Genomic DNA, 23,266 nt, shown 5'->3' on the forward strand with positions numbered 1-23,266 from the left:
TGACTCATACTATGAGTTAGCGAGGAACTTGAAAGCAGTGCTGTGCTTGGTAGTTCTCTTGGTAGTTCCCTTGTTGTTTGTTGTCTGCTTACTTTCCTGCTCAATTTCAGGGCTCATCCTAGCTTCATATCCCAGCTGGGAGAATATGGTAGGTCTGATATTTCAACCCTGCCTTACAGTGTAAGATAACTTCCCAATAGTGTACAAAGCAGGAAAATTGGTATGGGATACCAAGCCAGTGCCCATTTCTAGACAAGAAAAAAAGAAATGGTTGTTGTCCTCCTGAATCTCTCTCTGTTGCTCCTATGTGAGCTTCCTAGAGCAAGCTAGGAAGAGAAAGCAGTCTTCATAGAATCATAGAATCAAAGAGTTGGAAGAGACCTCATGGGCCATCCAGTCCAACCCCCTGCCAAGAAGCAGGAATATTGCATTCAAATCACCCTGACTTGCTGTCCAACTTGCACAGGTTTAATGAATTTTGCAAACTGTTCTAGTTCCAAACAATATAGTATCTTAGGTGCTAGATCAAGTGTCATAAGCAAGTCACCCCTTGAGCTGTTGCAGAACACATTTCACTACTCGTTGCACAAGGTGATTCATCAACCATACTGTTATTCTGTAAATTGTCGCCCAACAAGGTCAAGATGATCCAATGTTCACACCTTGAAGGAACTTTCCTGCCATGTCATGACTGCTTCCATGCTTTGTTCCACAAGCAATTTCACATACTGTTTCACTAGCTGTTATTCAAGCATTAAAGCAGCCATTCTCAGCCTGGGGGTTGTGACCCCTAGGAGGGGCAATTGGCTGTTTGAGAGGGGTTCTGCCTCCACCTCCTTCAGCCCCACCTCCTCTGCCTCCCTGGAATGGCTGCCAGGCCCCCTCTGCCAGCCAAGTGGCCTGCAAGTGCCTGTTCCCATGCCACTTCACCTCCTGGCTGACAGAGTCAAGGTTGGCTCCACTGAGAGGGAAGCCTGGGGAGTCTGGGTGAAGGATTGGGGAGTCTGGGTGAATGCCAACTTTGCCTCCTCCGCCTCAGCTGGTGAGGCAGCAGCTCTGGAAAGCCAAGGAGGAAGACGTGAAGGTGGCCATGGGACCTTCACTAGTCATTTGCCTCTTCCTCCTTGGCTCCTGGGGCTGCTTGGAATTTTGTCAACTTGCCCCTTTGCCGGCTACTTTGCCGGCTGCTTTGCCAGCATGTCTATTCACTGGCCGCTTTGCCAGCTTGCCCCTTTGCCAGCCCCTTTGCTTTGCCTCTGCCTCCAAGCACCTTACTGTGCCGCTGGAAGAAGAAAAGGAGGAGTTCCTCTACACCCATCTGTTCAGAAGATGTCACCTCACTTTCTATCCCTGTGAGAATTGGATTTTGAAAAAAATGGAAACATGAATTGGAGATAAAGCTTCAGTGGAGACACTTTTCCCTTTGATAACCCTTTCAGGAGTGCATTCCCTTCCAAAGGATAGATTCCTCCCCTTTTGTCTCAGCCCCGTTTTTAACTAGGGGTTGTTTTTAACTCAGGGATGGCCTGCAGTCTGCAGAACAACATCATCACACAAACATGGGCAGTCCTAATAATGAAGTTATGAAGTAGCAATAAGAATAATGTTATTGTTGAGGGTCACCACAACATGAGCAACATGAGGGTTATGGCATTATGAAGGCTGAGAGCCACTGTCCTAGAGGAACAATGTTGTCTCTTTTTGGCTAGAATCTCATTGATATTGTTGGTATCATAGATTTGCACAAATTCCCTACAGGATTAGCTGGACATTTTGTCCAATGTACAATATTAAAGATTAAAGGTTGCAGAAACAAAGTTGTGCATGCAATTCCAATCTGCATGGAGATGCAATGAATCTCTGGTTATTCCATTTAGTTACATGTTTGGGACCTTGGTTCAGTTGTACAACAATGTAATTAACACCAGGGAAGTATAACTTTATATGCTGAAGTTTATGTTATGTGATCCTGCTATAAGATCTGGCCACTATTTCCTACGAGAACACTGGATATTATCCAGTGTATAAATCATTGGATAATACACAATATTTTTCAGGGTTGCGGTATTTCTTATGAGTCAAATACAATGAGACAGAAGGAGACATATATAACAAACAGGGTGGAAGATCTCATGAAAAATTGGCAGTTGATCAGATAAATAGATCTTTCACTTCTGAACAGCTCTAGTTTTTAATATATGGCTTGAGATATTTCTGCTTATCTCCTGGGGAGATAATTGAATTTGTAACATGTGTACAGTAATCCATCTTAAATATCACAGCCGCTATTTTAAATCCTTCATTATCTTTCTCTGTTCCATGGGCTCTGATTATTTCTGTTTAAAAGAGAATATTTACCCATGTCCTTTCCTATTTTCCTTCCTGGTTTTTGCTCATTTTAATGTTGACATCTGTTGCATTATTAATGTGTTATGTACCACTGAAAGTGTAATTCTATAGCAAAAGAACAAAATATAACTCCTGTGAATAATCTGGTGGGATTTCTTCTTCTTTTGCTATAATCAACACTAAGCCTACTGGAATTGTAAGAGTAAACTTTCCCATTGCCATTACTGCAGCATTTTCTTTCGCAAACAAGTAGAAAGTTTCTTCAATTCCTAATGGACGACCAAAGTTTGCTCATGCCTGATCTACATTGTAGAAATAATGCAGTTTGATATCACTTTAACTGTCATGGCTCAGTGCTATAACGCCATGGGAATTGTAGTTTGGTGAGGCACCAAAACTCTATGACAGAGAATGATAAAAAAACTTGAGAAACTGCAACTCCCATGATTCCATCTGAACATGAGGAAGAACTTCCTGACTGTGAGAGCCATTCAGTAGTGGAACTCTCTGCCCTGGAGTGTGGTGGAGGCTCCTTCTTTGGAAGCTTTTAAACAGAGGCTGGATGGCCATCTGTCAGAGGTGATTTGAATGCAATATTCCTGCTTCTTGGCAGGGGATTGGACTGGATGGCCCATGAGTTCTCTTCCAACTCTTTGATTCTATGATTCTGTAACATTAAACAGTTAAAGTGGTCCCAGGATATGAAAGCTCCCAGACCTGCCACAGTTGCCCATCTTTGTGCAATATTATATAAGAAATAAAACAGGGGACAGCATCAAATGAAGACATACCCAACAGACAATGTTTTCCTGTTGCATGGTCATTGGTTCATACTTACTGCTCTTGTCACAGAGAGGAATCTGTCATAGCTGATCAGCACAATGTTGAAGACCGAAGTGGTGCACAGCAGATAATCAATCACCAGCCAGAGCTTGCAAAAGCTTCTCCCGAAGGTCCATCTCCCCGTTATTACGTAGGGTACGTACAATGGGATACAAAAGGCACCTGCAATGAGAGAGCTTGATTTGTGTCCTCAAGTGTTTTTTCCCTGGAGCATAAAAAGGCCATATAATTCAGCATATTTGTCAAAGTTGCCTCCTACCTGTTGTCTTTCAAAGTCCTAGTTGAGTTATTGGGAGATTACAATGGCCAAAGGGAAATATCATAACCTCCGTTTGTGTCCATAGGGCAAGGGTTTCCCAACGAAGCAGAGAGTGTTTGAGGATCAGGACATCCGTAGGGATACCAAGGTGCTTGTTTATAAAGCCATTATCCTCTCAACTCTGCTAATGCCTGTGAAAGGTGGACAGTCTATAGATGTCATCTGCAACTCCTGGAATGATTCCATCAGTGCTGCCTCTGAAAAATCCTACAAATCTCTTGGGAAGACAGGCAGACAAATGTCAGCATGCTGGAAGAAGCAAAGACCACCAGCACTGAAGTGATGCTCCTCCACCATCAACTCCGCTGGTCTGGCCACGTTGTCTGAATGCCCAATTATCATCTCCCAAAACGGTTTCTCTACTCCAAACTCAAGAACGGGACAGGAATATTGGTGGACAGGAAAAGAGTTTTAAAGATGGGCTTAAAGTCAACCTCTAAAATTATGGTATAGATACTGAGAACTGGGAAGCCCTGGCCCTTGAGTGCTCTAACTGGAGTGCTGCAGAATTCAAAGAGGCACAAATGGAGGGAGAAAGGGAAAAACGTGCTAAGAGGAAGGCACATCAAGCCAACCTTGACTGGGATCGCCTTCTGTCTGGAAACAAATGTCCTCACTGCAGGAGAACATGCGGATCAAGAATATAGCTCCACAGCCATCTGCGGACCCACCGCTAAGACACCACATCTGGAAGACAATAATCCTCAAGGTACGAGGGATCACCTAAGTAAGGAAGGGCAAGGGTATTCCTAAATTATTCCCTGCCATCCTATTTTTTAACATTGCTTTTGAAATGTCAATTTCTCTCTCCTCCTCCTCCTCCTCCTCCTCCTCCTCCTTTTCCCTTTCATTCTCAGTTGGCTTCAACTGAGGCAAGCTTAGTTCAGAAAAGTAGTTTGCAGTACATTCAGTTGATAAAGTAAAAGGAAGGTTTGGAAAGGGGCATAATAATCATGCCCTTCACAGTAGGCTCACACAAACATAAATTGCTGCAGCCTCTCAGTTCTTTCGTGTGAATGACCTTTGCCATCTTAACCACACTCCTTTTTGGAACTGGCCAAGTATGTCCTGATTTTCACCTGTAAAATGCTGGAGGGTATGAAATGCATCAATCAGGGGATGTTGAGCAGAAGCATGGCACTATCTATAGAAAGGAGAGTTGTAGCAAAAGCAGTCAACAGATATAAGGCAACGTTTGATATTATTATTATTATTAGTCATAGTAGTAGTAATAGTACCTCATTTTCTTTCTCAAGTCTGAGACGTAAAGTAGATCACAACATGCACATTTTGTCTGCTGTGGTTTCATGAAGGTGAACTTCTGACAAGTGATAAATTTTGCCACAAGTCTGAGCAATAGATGATTTTAGGCTGCATCAATTTGGATATAATGACTACATTGAGTGAAGTAATACCACCACACTATTCTATTTTGATAAGACCACACCTGAAATACCAGTTCAATACATCACAATTCAAGAAGTCTATTGACAAGCTGGAACATGTCCAGAGTAGGCCAATCAGAATGGTAAAAAGGTCTTGAATCCAAGTCCTTTGGGGAGTGGCTTAGGAAGTTGGGAATGTTGAGCCTAGTGAAGAAAAGATTAAGGCAGTGATTTTCAACCTGTGGTCCCCAGATGTTTTTGGCCTACAACTCCCAGAAATCCCAGCCGGTTTACCAGCTGAAGGCCAAAAACATCTGGGGACCCCAGGTTGAGAACCACTGGATTAAGGTTTTTTTTAAATCATGCCCAAAGTGAATTGAGAACATACTGCAAGTCACTTCTGGTGTGAAAAAATCAACCATCTACAAAGATGTTGTCCAGAGTACGTTCAGATATGTTACCATCCTGTGGGAGGCTTCTCTCATGTCTCTACATAGGACGCTGGGGCTGGCAGATGGGAGCTCACCCTGTCTCGTGGATTCGAACCACCAAACTTCAAGACAGCAGTTCAGCCAGCACAAGGGTTTAACCTATTGTTCCACCACGGCTCTTGATTAAGAAGTGACATGATAGACATGCTTTAATATGTGAAAACATGTCGTATAGAAGTTGGAGCTAGCATGGTTTCATCTACTCTAGAGATTAGGGCACTGAACCATAGTTTCAACATAAAGAAAGAGAGAATCCACCTAAACATTTGGAAGAATTTCCTGGTGATAGCAGCCCCAGAGAGTCACAGAGTCTCCTTCTGTAGAAGTTTTTAAGCAGAGGTTGAGTGGCCATCTTCTGGGGATGCTTTCATTTTGTGTATTCCTGCTTAGAAAAGGTTGAATTGGATGGCCCTTGTGGTCTCTTCCAACTTTGTGATTCTATTACATAGTCTCAAAATAAATAATTGTAAAAACCCCAAAAGAAACACTAATTTGAGTGTCTTGATTGTAAATGAATAAAAAAATCACCAGAGCAGCAAGGCTGTAGTTAAGTAAATGAGGAACATTCAGATTCATAATTATGGAAGAATCAATATGATCAGTCAGTCATGTTCTTATCTTAATGGTACACAAGCAAGCAAAATCCTGAGAAATGGTTTATTTTGTTCTCTTCTGCAATGGAGCCAGACATGGCTTCATTTGCCTTCCTCTCTTTTAACACAAAGTCTGTCATTGATGCATTTGAATGATAATGGATTTTATTTCCAAATGACAGTAAGAGATAAACTATCTCTTTCTAACTTCTGATAAGATGACACATATTTTGTATTAAACTACCCTTGTCCAGTGCCGACCGGTCCTGCAGTAAACCCAGGATTATAAACTCCAATGCAGTTTGCTCCCAAAGCATCTTTTTTGGTGGTTCCCTAAATGGACCACAGAACAAGGGTGGGCCTCAAACCTCCCTCATAGACAAGCCAGTTGGATTGAACCCCCCACTTAATTTATTAAGCAAATTAAACCCCAAGACATCTAGTCACTTCTGATTTATGGCAACTTTCTTGACAGAAGTTGTTCAGAGGAGGTTTGCTCTTTCCTTCCTCTGAAGAGGAGTGAGCATGATTTGCCCAAGGTTTTCTAGTAGAGTTCCATGTCCAAATGTGGATTTGGATCGAGTGTCCTAGTAATATACACTTTATTTATATTCCGCTTTATCTCCCAGGAGGGACTCAGAATGGATTACAGTATACACATATGAGGCAAACATTCAATGCCCTTTACACAGTGAACAACAACAACATACAATACACAGATAAAAGTAAAGGCCTTCATCTTTTTCATCTCCGGTCTCTGGAAGTGATGCTCAACTCTGGCCATGGGGAGGTGCTCTTGTTCATTTTCCATGCCAAGGAGCCTGTTGTCCGTAGACATCTCCAATAGGGTTGTCTGCATGTCTGCATAGGATGTCCTTTTACCTTCTCACCGAGGTGGTACCTATTGATCTACTGTCATTGCATGTTTTTGATCTGTTAGGCTGGCAGAAGCTAGGGTTAACAGCAGGAGCTCACCCTGACTTGCAGCTTTGAACTGCCGACCCTCAGGTCAGCAGATTTCCTGCAGCTAGCAGTTTAACCCACTGCACTATCACAGTTCCAGTACTTGAACCATTACAACATGCAGGCTCTTCAGAAAGAGATATAAGATGTCCTTTCCATGGAAGACCTGACATTTGGTTATTGGTTATTCTATCACAGGATTTTCTGGGCCAGTTTTATTCACATGGCCTTTGCCAGTGCTTTCGGCCAAGACTGAAAAAGTATGACTTGCCCAAGGTCACCCAATCGGTTTCCATGATTGAGCACAGATTTGAACCATGGCCCTCAAAGTCCTAGTCCAACACTCAAATCACCACACCATACTGACTCTCTTGTGTGTATAACTGTGCCCTTAAGTCACCTGTTAATTTCTGGTGACTCCACGAGTATTCAAAGGAATACTCAGAGATGGCTTTGCCAATTCCCTTTTTTCTGAAAAATGGCCTACAACTCCTCATATTTGTTGTTGGTCTCCCATCCAAGTATTAACTAGGCATGGCCTTGCTTAGCTTCCAGGATCAAAGACTTTAAGGTTCTATGGTCCCTTGTGCCACCATCAGCACTATTCTCAAGGACTTGTTTTGTAACCTTCCACACTAATGCCAGTTAGTTGAAGATGGCTGAAGATGTACCTTTGCTCGTTGACTTATGATGATGATGATGATGATGAGGAAGAGGAGGAGGAGGAGGAGGAGGAGGAGGAGGAAGAGGAAGAATAGATTGTAGTACTATTCCATCTGAACGTTAGGAAGAACTTCCTGACTGCGATAACTGTTCAGCAGTGGAACTCTCTGCCCCAGAGTGTGGTAGAGGCTCCTTCTTTGGAAGCTTTTAAACAGAGGCTAGATGGTCATCTGTCGGGGGTGCCTTGAATGCAATTTTCCTGCTTCTTGGCAGGGGGTTGGACTGGATGGCCCATGAAGTCTCTTCCAACTCTATGATTCTATGATTCTACTATCATTATGCCTCTGATTAGTAGCTGCCATCCATACCCATGCCCTGTTTAACTCACCAGCAAAATAGACATCTTGAGCAATGATCAATCTAGTTGCCCCCAAGGAACAGGGAAATTGACGCTTCTGTTTGATGTTTGATGTTCTGTTTCATGTCTGACATAACAGGTTGCGTTTTTCACTTAATTTTAATTGTTAAGTCATAATTTGTTTTTATATGTTGGGTTGTCAATTTTCATTATCATGAGTGATTGTTTTATGTTTCGGCACTGAATGTTTGCCTTTTATCTTTGGAATCCACCCTGAGTCCCTTCAGGGAGATAGCGTGGAATATAAAATGAAGTTCAACAATGACAAATGCAAGTTACTCCACTTAGGCATAAAAAATGAAATGCAAAGACACAGAATGGGGGACGCATGGCTCGACAGCAGTATGTGTGAAAAAGATCTTGGAGTCCATGTGGACAACAAGTTAAACATGAGCCAACAATGTCATGAGGTGGCAAAAAAAGCCAATGGGATGTTGGCCTGCATAAATAGGATTATAGTGTCTAGATCCAGGGAAGTCATGCTACCCATCTATTCTGCCTTGGTCAGACCACATCTGGAATCGCACTGTGTCCAATTTTGGGCATCACAATTTAAGGGAGATGTTGACAAGCTGGAATATGTCCAGAGGAGGGTGACTAAAATGATCAAGTGTCTGGAGAACAAGCCCTATGAGGAGTGGCTTAAAGAGATGGGTATGTTTAGCCTTCAGAAGAGAAGGCTGAGAGGAGACATGATTGCCATGCATAAATATGTGAGAGGAAGTCATAGGGAGGAGGGAGCAAGCTTGTTTTCTGCTGCCCTGGAGACTAGGACGCGGAACAATGGCTTCAAACTACAGGAAAGGAGAGTCCACCTGAACATGAGGAAGAACTTCCTGATTGTGAGATCTGTTCAGTAGTGGAACTCTCTGCTCTGGTGTGTGGTGGAGGCTCCTTCTTTGGAGGCTTTTAAGCAGAAGTTGGATGGCCATCTGTTGGGGGTGCTTTGAATGAGATTTTCCTGGTTCTTGGCAGGAGTTGGACTTTGGACTGAATGGCCCACAAGATCTGTTCTAACTCAATGATTCTATGATTCTATAAATAAAGATTATTATTATTAATAATAATTTTAGTCGGGATTACTGTTATATGAGGAACAAAGGACTTTTAGTGACTTCAAATAAAGGGAAACAGCATTTTTTGAATGAGAAGTAGAATTGACAGAAGTCCAGTTATAGAACTTGGGGTATCTGGCATATCCAAAATACTTTTTTTGATTATCTAGGATATTTTTGTGAATGAGGCTTCCATATCACCTGAAGCAGTGGTTCTCAAAGCCTGCTTTTCCAGGTATTTTGAATGTTAGTTCCTGGAATTTTTGGCCAAGCTGTTTAGGGCTTTTGGAAGTGTAAAAGAGTCGTCCCCAATTTGGGAGTCCCATTTACAATTTTATCCCCCTTTTCAACATGCTACATATGTAATAAAGAAAGGGTAAAAAATATGAGTTAATGATTGTGAAGTGGCATATGATTTAGTGGGTAATGTAATGAACATGGATAGAAATAATGGACAATTATGCTGGGGAAAAAGGAAGGAAAAAGGAAGAGGGGCCGAGAAAGGGCAAGATGGATGGATGGCATCCTTGAAGTGACTGGCTTGATTTAGAAGGAGCTGGGGGAGGTGACGGCTGACAGGGAGCTCTGGTGTGGGCTGGTCCATGAGGTCACGAAGAGTCAGAAACGACTGAATGAATGAACAACAAGAAGAAATAATGGAAACTGAAGCTAGAAGAGATTGAAAGGGTTTTTTTTTCCTGGCAGATTCCTGCATTGGTAAAGGATCGATTGGATGGCCCTTGAGGCTCCTTTCCACTTCCAACATATTTGGGGGGCTACTATCTATAGTTACAATGATGTACTGTGTCAGTAGGATTGCATGCAGGTAGAGCAGATTTCTAACTTCATTCCTCCCTGCGAATCTAGCAGGTGGCGAATGCAGCTTCTAGAATTAATATAATCACACCAATCAATATGCTGCCCGATTAGCGTCTCCAACCATTACAGTCTTAGAGACACAGGTACAGAGCTGCCATAATAGCAGATTTGGGGAAGGCATAGCTGAGATTGCTGTTAATTACCTTCTCAAGAAATGACAGATCTTCCAAATGCACCCCTGGAGAGCTCGGAAGAAGAGAAATTGTTTTTCCCTCTTAACGAGAGAAGTATATCAGAAATGGATAAAGTATCAGCAAATGCTCAAAGGCTTTCATGTTATGCAAGAAACACAGTTTCCATAAAGATCTGAAAAATACAAAACTCATTGTTAAGTGAATCTTGAGAGATATTTACGAGCTCCATTCCAGTTGCATCTTGGTTGCCTGCCTGCAAATGCAACGTCTCTATGTTCGGCTCGCCATATGCTTTCAGAAAGCCCACAGCCCATGATGGAAATGATATCTAAATTTAATCAACTGATTGAGTAACACATTTGGGAAGCAATAGCTCAGGAAGATTTTGCCTTGATGCCAATTTAAAAGGAATTGGAAAAGGGACACTTTATATATCCTGGACTGATGAAGTGCGAAGCTGGTGAAGAACGCAGAGGACAAAGTCGGTGGATGTGTCTCTTAACAAACTGCTGGAACCAAGCTATTAAAAATAACTAAAATTGTTATAACTGGTGAGGTTCTCAAAGAAATAATTGAATGAAATATGCACCTATTTTCTGTCCTGATAAGAGGATGAGCTCTCATATTCTATCTCAATGAGACCTTCTCATCCATCTTCAAAGGGAGCTCCTCATAGAATGCACTGTACCTAATACATTTTTGAAGTTTTCCAGACTTGGTGACTTTTAGTGAGTTCATCTCCAAGGTCAAATAAATCAGATCTGAAGATGCTCCAGGAACCTATCAGTGTTATTTGCAGATATGCTGAATGAAGTGGCTGTTAAAGAGGAATGAGTTGAAGCCTGCTTTGTAGACAACAAATGGATTTGGATTGACACGACAAATCACAGGTTTGGCAGGTCTTCTTGCAAAGATTGTCTGAAGCTTGGGAAAACTTTACTCTTTGACCAAGCTGTCTAAGTCCCCTTCCACATAGCTGAATAAAATCTCACATTTTCTGCTTTGAACAAAATATGTGTCAATGTGGACTCAGATAACCCAGTTCAAAGCAGATATTGTGGGATTTTCTGCCTTGATATTCTGGATTATATGACTGTGTGGAAGGGCCCTAAGTGGTTCTGGAAACTATATTCCAAAATATATCTTTTCCCCAAACTCTGAAGGAAAAGTAGATGACACACTTCTTCCACGTAGAAGCATGCTTGTGTGAATTGGAAAACTCACACTATGGTTATAGCACTATGATTCCACTTTAACTGCCATGGTTTCTGCCAATGGAACCTTAGGGCCCTTCTACACAACCCTATATCCCAGAATATCAAGGCAGGAAATCCCACAATATCTTCTTTGAACTGGGTTATCTGAGTCCACATTCGGATAATGTGGGATTTTCTGCCTTGATATTCTGGAGTATAGGGCTGTGTGGAAGGGCCCTGGGTATGTAGTCTAGTGAGGGTCTGGATGATAATTTCAAATGTCCCTTCCTAAACTTCAAATCCTGGGATTCTATAGGATTGAACCATGGCAATTAAAACAGTGCTATAAATGTGTAGTGTGGAAGAGAAGCTACACATGTTGAAGTGCTAGTAAGGTATAATGATTGGATGAAGACTTGGGAGATCTATGGTCAAGTCCCCACTGAACTATAAACATCTTCAGGGGACTTTGATCCAGTTAATCTCTTTCAGACTGGCCTCCTTCATAAGGACAATATGAGGATCCACGGTCATGTTTGGATAGTGGGGTAAGGAAAAGGTAGTTGCCATCAAAAGTAAACTAAGGGATACAGCTCCCAGCCCCTTTCCTTCTACATTTTCACTTTCATATGAATCACATCTGCAAGAAACTTAGGTTCCCTTCACATGGTCCCTCTATCTCAGGATCTTATCCTAGATTATCTGCTTTAAATTGATCCCAGATTATCTGCTTTAAACTGGATTATATAGAATCATGGAGTTGGAAGAAACCTTGTGGGCTATCCAGTCCAATCCCCTTCCAAGAAACAGGAAAATTGCATTCAAAGCACCCCCAACAGATGGCCATCTAGCCTCTGCTTAAAAGTCTCCAAAGAAGGAGACTCCACCACAGTTCGGGGCAGAGAGTTCCACTGCTGAACAGCTCTCACAGTTAGGAAGTTCTTTCTCATGTACAAGTGGAAAATTCTTTTCTGTAGTTATTCTACATCCTAGTCTCCAGGGCAGCAGAAAACAAGCTTGCTCCCTCCTCCCTACGACTTCCCCTCACATATTTATACATGGCTATCATGTCTCCTCTCAGCTTTCTCTTCTGAAGGATAAACATGCCTGGCTCTTTAATCTGCTTCTCATAGGACTTGTTCTCCAGACCCTTGATCATTTTAATCACCCTCTTCTGGACACATTCCAGCTTGTCAACATCTCCCTTCAATTGCGGTGCCCAGAACTGGACACAGTGCAATTCCAGGTGTGGTCTGATCAAGGCAGAATAGAGTGATAGCATGACTTCCCTGGATCTAGACACTAGACTCCTATTTATGCAGGCCAAAATTCCATTGGCCTTTTAAGATCCTGCATATGAGTCTCCACTGTCAGATAATCTGGGATAAGTACATAATCTGGGATCAGACACTAGTATATAGGGGTAGTGTGGAAGGGGCCTTAGTGTCCTTCTCTCAATGTTAACAAGACTCCAGAGTGCCATAGTCAGAAGCCATTGAAGTAGGAGGTGTTCAGTGTCAAAACAGCACCGGGCCACAAGAAAGCTATAAATCAGAGACAGAGTTTTAGGAAGCTGTGCTAGCAGAGTCAATAAACAATCCAGGAGTCACAAATCTGTTAATCACATCTGAAGAGCTGAGCTGTCAACCAGAGAACTGCAGCTGTATTCAGCTGGAGAAAGTAACCTTCTTATATAGCAACCCATTCAGCCAACACCCTGAACTCAGGTAGTATTTAGGAAGAGCATTCCACAACCATGCTTCTTCTGATGCCTTTATTATAATCTTATGTTCCATCTGTGGGGAATGTCCTCAGCCAGACATGAAACCCTTTGCCATTCTCAGGGATGAGAGGGAGGCCCTCCTCCTATTTCTGCCTCAAAGTTGACCCAATCTTCTTAAAAGGAAGCTGGCTATCAAGTTTTTTTTTTGTGGAGGCTCCTTTGCTTCATCTTCTGAGAATGATGACATCTCAAAGAGTTGGTTTACTCCCCTAGTCTATAGCCAGTATTCAGGTACCATGCTAAAGCACAACAATAAATAATTGTGACATGATTTCTAATTCTTTAAAGAAAAAGCATAAAGTACTTGGATGGGAGACCACCAACGAACCCCAGGTTCCCCTAGGCTATAGATTTCAGAGAAGGGAACTGGCAAACTACCTCTGAGTATCCCTTGCCTTAAAAAAACCCTTTGAAATTCATTGAGTTGCCATAAGTTGACAGGTGTTTATAAGGCACAAAAGCAAACCTATACACGCAGTAGAAGTGTAGGATGCAGCAAAGCATTTCAAACCTGTTTGACAAATAGTATAGAATTTTTTTCAATTGATGGGGAAAGCTTAAAAAAAGCAAGGAAAATGTCATAAATGAAGCTGACTTACACAGACTCTGACAGGACTGAGAGCTTCTCAGCTGGAGAACTTTACATTCCCAGAAGCGGTGAGCTATAAGGCAGCCGAGATGGTCTCTCTCCTCCCTACTCTGTCAGCCACCTGCTGTTCCCAAATTGCCCATAATTGACTGGGGCACAGCACAGAGAGCAAGGCAAAGAGATGAGTGACAGGGTAGGGAGGGTTAGAGAAGTGGCAATGCTACCACATTGAAAGATATAAGGGAATAAAAATATATTATTGTCTCCAGCACCGAAGCTGGAAAATTCCGAGTCCGATCTCTGGTTCACCTATCTCAGTCTTGTCTTTCCCTGTCCTGCAAAACACAGACTGCATCATCTCAGGCAAAGATTTTATCCACTGCTGCTGTACAGTACCTAGAACAGGCATGGGTAAATTGGCTCAGTGGGTTAAACCCCTGTGCCGGCAGGACTGAAGACCGACAGGTCGCAGGTTCGAATCCGGGGAGAGGTGGATGAGCTCCCTCTGTCAGCTCCAGTTCCCCAAGCGGGGACATGAGAGAAGCCTCCCACAAGGATGATAAAACATCAAATCATCCGGGCGTCCCCTGGGCAACGTCTTTGCAGATGGCCAATTCTCTCACACCAGAAGCGACTTGCAGTTTCTCAAGTCGCTCCTGACACAAAAAAAATGGGTAAATTTTGGCCCTCCAGATGTTTTGGACTTCAACTCCAACAATTTCTAAGAGCTGAAGTCCAAAATACCTGGAGGGTCAAAATTTGCCCATGCCTCATCTAGAAACTTTCTCCCTCTTTTTAGTGTGGTGGTTCTCAACCTGTGGGTTCTCAGATGTTTTGGCCTTCAAGTCTCAGAAATCCTAACAGCTGGTAAACTGGTTGGGATTTCTGGGAGTTGTAGGCCAAAACACCTGGGACCCACAGGTTGAGAGCCACTGTTTTATCAGGAATTCAGAATTTATCTGGGATACTTCACTTCCTGAGGAAAGATGTAATTACCTTTCCACACTACTTGACTTGTGTCAAATACTGCTCAAAGCATGTCATGTTATTTTGACATATGAAGTGGGGGGGGGGGGGACACAAGCACCTTTCTCATCTTGGCTTGCATCCAAAACAAAGGACAGTATCCTAGACTGCCTTCACATGGAGACATTGTTACAAATGACCTCAGGAATCAGCCCTAGGAACCCACCTTAAACGGAAGGAAGTCTCTCCAAGTACTGGAGGTCTGTTAATGGTCCTTCAATAGTGCTTTAAGATGACGTGGCCAGCCTGTTTATGCCCCTGAGCCAATATTATGAACTGCAGTGCATTGAGTCAAAGGGTGAGAGGGGTCTAGCTGCATGAACAGAGGCTGGATGGCCATCTGTCAGGGGTGCTTTGAATGCAATTTTCCTGCTTCTTGGCAGAGGGTTGGACTAGATGGCCCATGAGGTCTCTTCCAACTCTATGATTCTATGATCTTTAGTATCCCAATTGCCTATATGCGAATACCTAAAAAGTTTTAAAGTAAATATTGCAGACTTTTAACAAAGTCGAGATTAAATATATTTCCCTCACAGCTGCTAAGAGGCCGACTGTCTGGAATTTCTGACTCCCAAAGACTATGCCCCTGTGAAGGAAATGAAATAGAAACAATAAAACACATATTATTGCAGTGCCGCTATTAACAGGGCAAAGTAGCCAACTTTTATATCCAATCCTGTCCCACATGACCAACCATTAGATTGTTAGATATCTCTTAGAGGACAAGTGCCACAGGGGGGCAATAAGACCGAGAAAGCAACTAACCTCTGATAGAGGTATTGCTTTACTTGAATCCATGTATATGTATCTTGAACAATTGTCTGTGTTGCAGTCCTCTATTGCTCAGAACAGTTTCCTTGAGGCTAAAGTGGCTTCTGGGGGTATTTGTGATTGTATCATTAGTGTCATAATAATGAATATAGAGCATAGTTGAATATGTAACCATCATGGATGTGTATTATTTACAGATCTATAACTGCAATGCAGTATGCCATCCTTAGTGGATAACTAACAATCTGCTGTCCTTTCATCAACATCTGCTTTCTAAATCAGGTATTTTAACTTGATTTAGAAATCAAGAAATCAGTGGTAGAGTTGGACCCTCAAGGACCACATCCAAACATGCCTTAGGGCAGAGTTTGTGCTCTGCAATGGAGCTATTCTTCCCTGCTCCAAATAACAGGGTTGCTCGGTGCCTTGTTTTCAGAGCTCTGAGGATTACCTGGGAAGGAATCCCACTGGAGCACTGCAGTACATCCAATATGTGGGAGTTACCCTGGATTGTGCTCTGACCTACAAGAAGCTGTTCTTGAATATCAAGCAAAAAGTGGGTGCTAGAAACAATATCATACGAAAGCTGAATGGCACAACCTGGGGATCACAACCAGATACAGTGCCCTAGCGAATTGTGACTCTGCTGCTAAGTATGTATGCCCAGTGTGGAAAAACAACTCACCACACTAAAACAGTGGATGTGGCTCTTAATGAGGCATACCGCATTATCACAAGATGTCGATGCCCCGCACCACTGGATAAATTATGCTGTTTAGCTGGTACTGCACCACCTGACATCCGCAGGGAAGTAGCAGCCAATAATGAAAGGACCAAGGCAGTGACATCTCCAGCCCATCTCCTGTTCAGATATCAGTCTGCATGCCAACGCCTTACGCCTTAAATCAAGAAATAGTTTTTAAGAACTATAGAGATACTTGCAGGAACATCTCAGCAAGTGACAGTCCAAAAGTGGCAGGCTAAAACCCGGAACCTCAAGCCATGGCTGATACCAAATGAGAAACTCCCTCCTGTGCACACAGAAGACTGGATGACTTGGAAGGCACTGAACAGACTGTGCTCTGGCACCACGAGATGCAGAGCCAACCTTAAGAAACTGGGCCACAAAGTGGAGTCCACGACAAGCGAGTGCGGAGGAGAACAAACCACAGACCACCTATTACAATGCAGTCTGAGCCCTGTCACATGCACAATGGAGAACCTCCTTAGTGGCCAGCTACTGGTCAAAGAATATGTAGTATAATGCCAAGTTTTTTAAACTTTGTGTTTTTTAAATACATTACAACTATACCCTTGGTTCGCTTCTGATACAATGTGTTGTTCATTCGTTCAGTCGTCTCCGACTCTTCGTGACCTCATGGACCAGCCCACGCCAGAGCTCCCTGTCGGCCGTTACCACCCCCAGCTCCCTCAAGGTCAGTCCAGTCACTTCAAGGATGCCATCCATCCATCTTGCCCTTGGTCGGCCCCTCTTCCTTTTGCCTTCCACTTTCCCCATCATAATTGTCTTCTCTAGGCTCTCCTGTCTCCTCATGATGTGGCCAAAGTACTTCAACTTTGTCTCTAGTATCTTTCCCTCCAGTGAGCAGTCGGGCTTTATTTCCTGGAGGATGGACTGGTTGGATCTTCTCGCAGTCCAAGGCACTCTTAGCACTTTCCTCCAACACCACAGCTCAAAAGCATCGATCTTCCTTCGCTCAGCCTTCCCTAAGGTCCAGCTCTCACATCCGTAGGTGACTACAGGGTATACCATGGCTTTGACTAGGCGGATCTTTGTTGCCAGTCTGATGTCTCTACTCTTCACTATTTTATCGAGACTGGACATTGCTCTCCTCCCAAGAAGTAAGCGTCTTCTGATTTCCTGGCTACAATCTGCATCTGCAGTAATCTTTGCACCTAGAAATACAAAGTCTGTCACGGCCTTCACGGTTTCTCCCTCTATTTTCCAGTTGTCAATCATTCTTGTTGCCATAATCTTGGTTTTTTTGACGTTTAGCTGCAACCCAGCTTTTGCGCTTTCTTCTTTCACCTTGATTAGAAGGCTCCTCAGCTCCTCCTCGCTTTCGACCATCAGAGTGGTGTCATCTGCATATCTGAGGTTGTTAATGTTTCTTCCAGCAATTTTCACCCCAGCTTTGCATTCATCCAGCCCCGCACATCGCATGATGTGTTCTGCATACAAGTTAAAAAGGTTGGGTGAGAGGATGCAGCCTTGCCGTACGCCTTTCCCAATCTTGAACCAGTCTGTTGTTCCGTGGTCAGTTCTGACTGTTGCTACTTGGTCCTTGTACAGATTCCTCAGGAGAGAGACAAGGTGGCTTGGGATGCCCATCCCACTAAGAACTCTGATACAATAAATAAATAGAATTTGATGTAGCAGTTAAAGTAGTGCTAAACTGCATTAATTCTACAGTGTAGATGCACTTTGAATCTGTGACATCATATGCACACGGAGGAAAACTTATGTTGGTAAAAGAAAAAGCAGGTGGGCAACCTTTTTGTCTAAGTTATCAATGTTATTTTGTATCATTTTGTATTATTTTGATGTGTTTTGTATTTGATTAAGGCACTGAATGTTTGTCTTTTTGTATATAACATGAGGAAGAACTTCCTGACTGTGAGAGCCGTTCAGCAGTGGAACTCTCTGCCCCGGAGTGTGGTGGAGGCTCCTTCTTTGGAGGCTTTTAAACAGAGGCTGGATGGCCATCTGTCAGGGGTGATTTGAATGCAATATTCCTGCTTCTTGGCAGGGGGTTGGACTGGATGGCCCATGAGGTCTCTTCCAACTTTTTGATTCTATGATTCTATGATTCTATAAACTGCCCTGAGTCCCCTCGGGGAGAGAGGGCAGTCTATTATTATTATTATTATTATTATTATTATTATTATTATTATTATAAAATTCAAAAATTTAACTTTATCCCATGCTGTTGAGAACTTTGTAAGTAGTATCCAGGGCCTTGAACTGTGCTTGGAAATATATTGGAAGCCGATGCCACTTACACAACATTACAACAAGGGCAGGCATCTACAGGAAAGGAGGGTGGCCAATTTTTCCATTGAAAGCCCTCCGCTTTCCCACACCAGGATGCCAATGATACAAGCCAAGATGATATCACATCACTACCTGTTAAACCAGGTGTTTGGCTAGGAACTGGGAGGTTCTTGAGAGGCCAGGAAAGCAAAATGATTGTACTTGCAAGCAATTTTGTTCCATTTCGGTCCATTTAGGGCATAAGCCAGAAATTGTCCCCATGGGAGGGTGCACTGAGGGATGCAAAAGTGGTATTCATGGGGCACATTCAACCTACACTTCCCCGCCCCTGTGCCACTATGTTATACGCCACACAAATCTGACACAGACCAATATTTTTGATGCTGCTTTTTTCATTCTGTTGAAGTTTATGAATACTTTTTGTGGTCAAGTCTCATGTAGAGTACATTGCAGTAATCGAATCTTGATAGGCATGCCCAAGTCTGCCTTCTTCTAAAAAGAGCATAGTCGGTTCATCCCTAAAATCACAACGGCACTCCCCCTTAGTGCAGCAGCTCCCTGAATATCCAGAAGTAATGCCAGATAAATGTATGCCTGCAAATTATACACTTCGCCCTTCAAATGAAGTTTAAAACCTATCCAACATAAGCCACACAGCTAGCATTGAATGGGCTTTCCTATTACCCAAGGGCAACTTTGCTTCAGCAGGATTAAGCCTCCGTGCATCTGCCTACATTCATGATAAACAGAGCAGCGAAAAGCTCCGAAAACTGACAATTGTGTCTGCAAAGATATGCAATTATTAACCTTCTACAGCTTAGAACACTACTTACATGGATGACGAGCAATATTCTTAAACATAATCCTTTGCTTTCCTAAATTAGCAGTGTGTGAATGGACATTTTTTTCAGGCACACTTTTATCAATCAGTGAACTGTTGCTTCCAAGTATATTGATTGTGAAATCTGCACTGGGTTTTACTCTGAACTTTAAATGAGTTATCCAAGGGACTGACCCCAACCTCAAACCAGGTTTAGCACTTGGATAATGTCTTTATAATTCAGATTAAACAACAAAGATGATTTACCATCACACTGAATATGGGTGCATCTATATTGTAGAATTAATGCAGGAGCCCTTGGTGGCATAGTGGGTTAAACCCCTGTGCCGGCAGGACTGAAGACTAACAGGTCGCAGGTTCGAATCCGGGGATAGCACGGATGAGCTCCCTCTATCAGCTCCAGCTTCCCATGTGGGGACATGAAAGAAGCCTCCCACAAGGATGGTCAAAACATCAAAACATCCGGGCGTCCCCTGGGCAATGTCATTGCAGATGGCCAATTCTCTCATACCAGAAGCGACTTGCAGTTTCTCAAGTCGCTTCTGACACAACAAAAACAAAAAGCAGTTTGACACCACTTTAACTGCAGTGGCTCAATGTTATGGCATAGTGGAAGTTGTATAACCTTCTTTGATAAATGGTGTCAATGCCTCACCAAGCTACAACTCCCATAATTACATTACATTAAAACGTGGCAGTTAAAGTGACACCAAACTGCCTTAATTCAACAGTGTTGGATGAACTTATGGAAGTCACTAGTTGCTACTACTGATGAGCAAAGATCCCATTGTTGAATGAACAGGGTGAATTAACAACTGATTTGGCCAGAAAGAGAAACGCATTAGACACATGAACAAATTTTGCCAAGAAAACCCCACAATAGCTTCAGTTTAGGGCTGCCATAAATCCGAAACGACGAAGGCACACAACAAAAAAGACTGCTGCCTATCTCTGTTTCATAAGACCAAACATTATCTCACAATTAGGCTTCTTAAATCACAACAGAATAAAAGATAACAAGTTGAGTCTTAATGGTTCTTCAGACCACTTCTATATTTAATCAGCTCACTGTGTTATTCCCTATGTGCAATTAAATGAAGCTATAGGAATAATGAAGATATTCGAAAGACATGAAGCAAAGGTTTGCATGTTTATTATACTGTTATAGGGACAAGCTTGCCATGAATAATATGTGTTGTAGCCTGCCTCAAACCACAAGGAGAGGCAGGTAAGAAATAATAATAATAATAATTGCAATCCCAGGTGACAGCAGAATTGAAGAGAAAGAACTAGAAAAACTGACACAATATGAGGATTTAAAGATTGGACTGCAAAGACTCTGGCACAAGCCAGTCAAGGTGGTCCCAGTGGTGATCGGCAAACTGGATGCAGTGTCTAAAGACCTTGGCCTGTACTTAAACACAATTGGCACTGACAAAATTACCATCTGCCAGCAGCATAAGGCCACCTTACTGCGATCTGCACAAATTATTCACTGAAACATCACAGTCCTAGACACTTGGGAAGTGTCCGACGTGTAATCCAATGTAACAGCCAGCAGAGTGATCTTGTCTGCTGTAGACTCATCTTGTTGTGTTTCAAACAACAACAACAACAACAACAACAACTCCTCTGGTAATTGCCCTAACTTTGACTTGAGTACAGCCATATACTGTACTCCATTTTGATACTCTAATCAGTTCAGAATATGAGACTCATTGACCGGAAGTGGTAGAATATATCTATCTAGAACTAAAATTGCCTTATTCAGTTTTCACTGTGCTTCTGGGTACAATTTAGTGCTGGTTTTTGCTTATGAAGCCCTATATCAGTGGTTCCCAACCTTTTTTTCTGACCAGGGATCACTTTGATCAGGAACTACTCTCCAACATTAGTACCAAAAGGGTTACAAATCAGTTATTGGTCAACTTTAGATTCGGTTTGGTTATTTGGGGTGCTGATTCAGACAACTGCTTTGGATAGACCACATTAGCTCTATCTTCTGATACAGAACATATACCATCCAGTAGTCACCATCTGCTCGCCTATAGAAAAACATATTTAACAAGCCATATTTAACACTATAAGAGGGTTTTGTGAGACCAGTTGCTCTCGTTGCAACAGTGTAGTAATGGGTTGTTGTAGGTTTTTCCGGGCTATATGGCCATGTTCTGGAGGCAATTTTTCTCCTGACATTTTGCCTGCATCTATGGCAAGCATCCTCAGAGGTAGTGAGGTCTGTTGGAAGTAGGAAAAATGAGTTTATATATCTGTGGAATGACCAGGGTAATGTTTCAGCTGATCACCTTGATTTGCATTCAATGGCCTGGAAGCGCCTGGGGGGAATCTCTTGTTGAGAGTGAATTGATTTGCCTGATTGTTTCTGGCCAAATTGCCTCCAGAACATGGCCATATAGCCCAGAAAAACCTACAACAACCCAGTGATCTCAGCCATGAAAGCCTTCGACCATACAGTGTAGTAATGGTGAGGTGGACCATATTTTAAGTCTTGTGTCAATGGACCACAGGTTGGGAACCACTGCCCTATATGATTTGAGACTTGGATTTGTGGTGGACTGTCTGCTCTGATAGGAATTTTCCCATAGTCGGCTTTCATCAGAAGGCCGATTGGAAGTACTGTGGTCCTTGTCTTAGAGTGAATCTATACTGTAGAATTAATGCAGTTTGATACCACATTAACTGTCATGGCTCAATACTACAGAATCATGGGAGCTGGTGTTTGGTGAGACACCAGTACTATTTAACAGAGAAAGGTAAAAATCCTATAAAACTAGAACTCCCATGACTGCATAGCACTGAGCCATCACTGAGCGTTGTCAAACTGCACCAATTCTACAGTGTAGATGCACACTCAGGTGTGATCTACACAGTGTCATTAAACTGGCAGTCCCTATTCCTGTCTAAGCAGCCAACCACCAATATTCATTCTAAACTTTGCAGTCTGCCTAATAGTTTCCTGTGATACAGATACTTCCCTTGATCTTAGCCATAAGGTGAAAAAGCCATGCTGTGATGCATGTACAAGAGAAAAATATGGGAGAAAAATACATGACAGTGCTGTGCATATATAGCAATCCTAAAGGAAAGTGAATAATGTAATCCAGCAAGATCCGTCTTTGGCTAAAATATCCAAAGACAAAAATAATTTTTGAACCATTTCTGAAGTAGGAAGGTATCTTGTGGATTCAGATTCACACACATATTTTTGTAATGGTATTAGCACTATGTACAATGAGATTTGGCAGAGTTTCTTTCTACTCGTGTATTAAGAGTGTGGTTTTGGAGACAACAAGCTTACTGTATTGTCGAAAGCTTTCATGGCTGGGATCACTGGGTTGTTGTAGGTTTTTTCGGGCTATATGGCCATGTTCTAGAATGCCTCTAGAACATGGCCATATAGCCCGAAAAAACCGACAACAACCCAACAAGCTTACTGTTCAAAACAGATAAGCTTTGAGTTCCTTTGATGCTTGCAAACCTGGTGGGTTTCCATACCATTGTAAATAAACTGGCAAGAAGCAAGTCTATGCCATACTCTTTGATAGGCATATCATTTACTTTGTCACAACTCTACCTAATCTGATACCATGAGGGAAATCTGCACTGACATTTGCTTTACTTAATCTCCATTCCTACAGGTCCTTTGGCACACCCATTAATCCATGCTTCATGGCAAAGGAAGACTTTCTGGTGCTCTTAGCCATCATAAGGTGAAATTCAGACTTGGGGCCCTTCCACACAGCCATATAACTCAGAACATCAACACAGAAAATCCCACAATATCTGCTTTGAACTGGGTTATCTGAATCCACCCCGCAATATATTCCAGTTAAAAGCAGAAAATATGGGTTGTTGTAGGTTTTTCAGGCTATATGGCCATGTTCTAGAAAATGTGGGATTATACTCAGCTGTGTGGAAGGGCCCTTGATCA

At 42.5% G+C, this 23,266-nt stretch overlaps 1 protein-coding gene across 1 annotated transcript in view; it reads right to left on the reverse strand.

Moving 5' to 3' along the window:
* Positions 1 to 23,266, reverse strand: part of HRH3 (histamine receptor H3) — a 43,061-nt gene that overhangs the window by 14,087 nt on the left and 5,708 nt on the right. Inside the window, exon 2 of the mRNA XM_060771990.2 lies at positions 3,188 to 3,354. Within this exon, the coding sequence (XP_060627973.2) occupies positions 3,188 to 3,354 (167 nt within the window). The remainder of the gene's footprint in view (positions 1 to 3,187; positions 3,355 to 23,266) is intronic.

This window comes from Anolis sagrei, chromosome 4, assembly GCF_037176765.1.
Source record: "Anolis sagrei isolate rAnoSag1 chromosome 4, rAnoSag1.mat, whole genome shotgun sequence".
In the NCBI taxonomy this organism is placed as follows: domain Eukaryota; kingdom Metazoa; phylum Chordata; class Lepidosauria; order Squamata; family Dactyloidae; genus Anolis; species Anolis sagrei.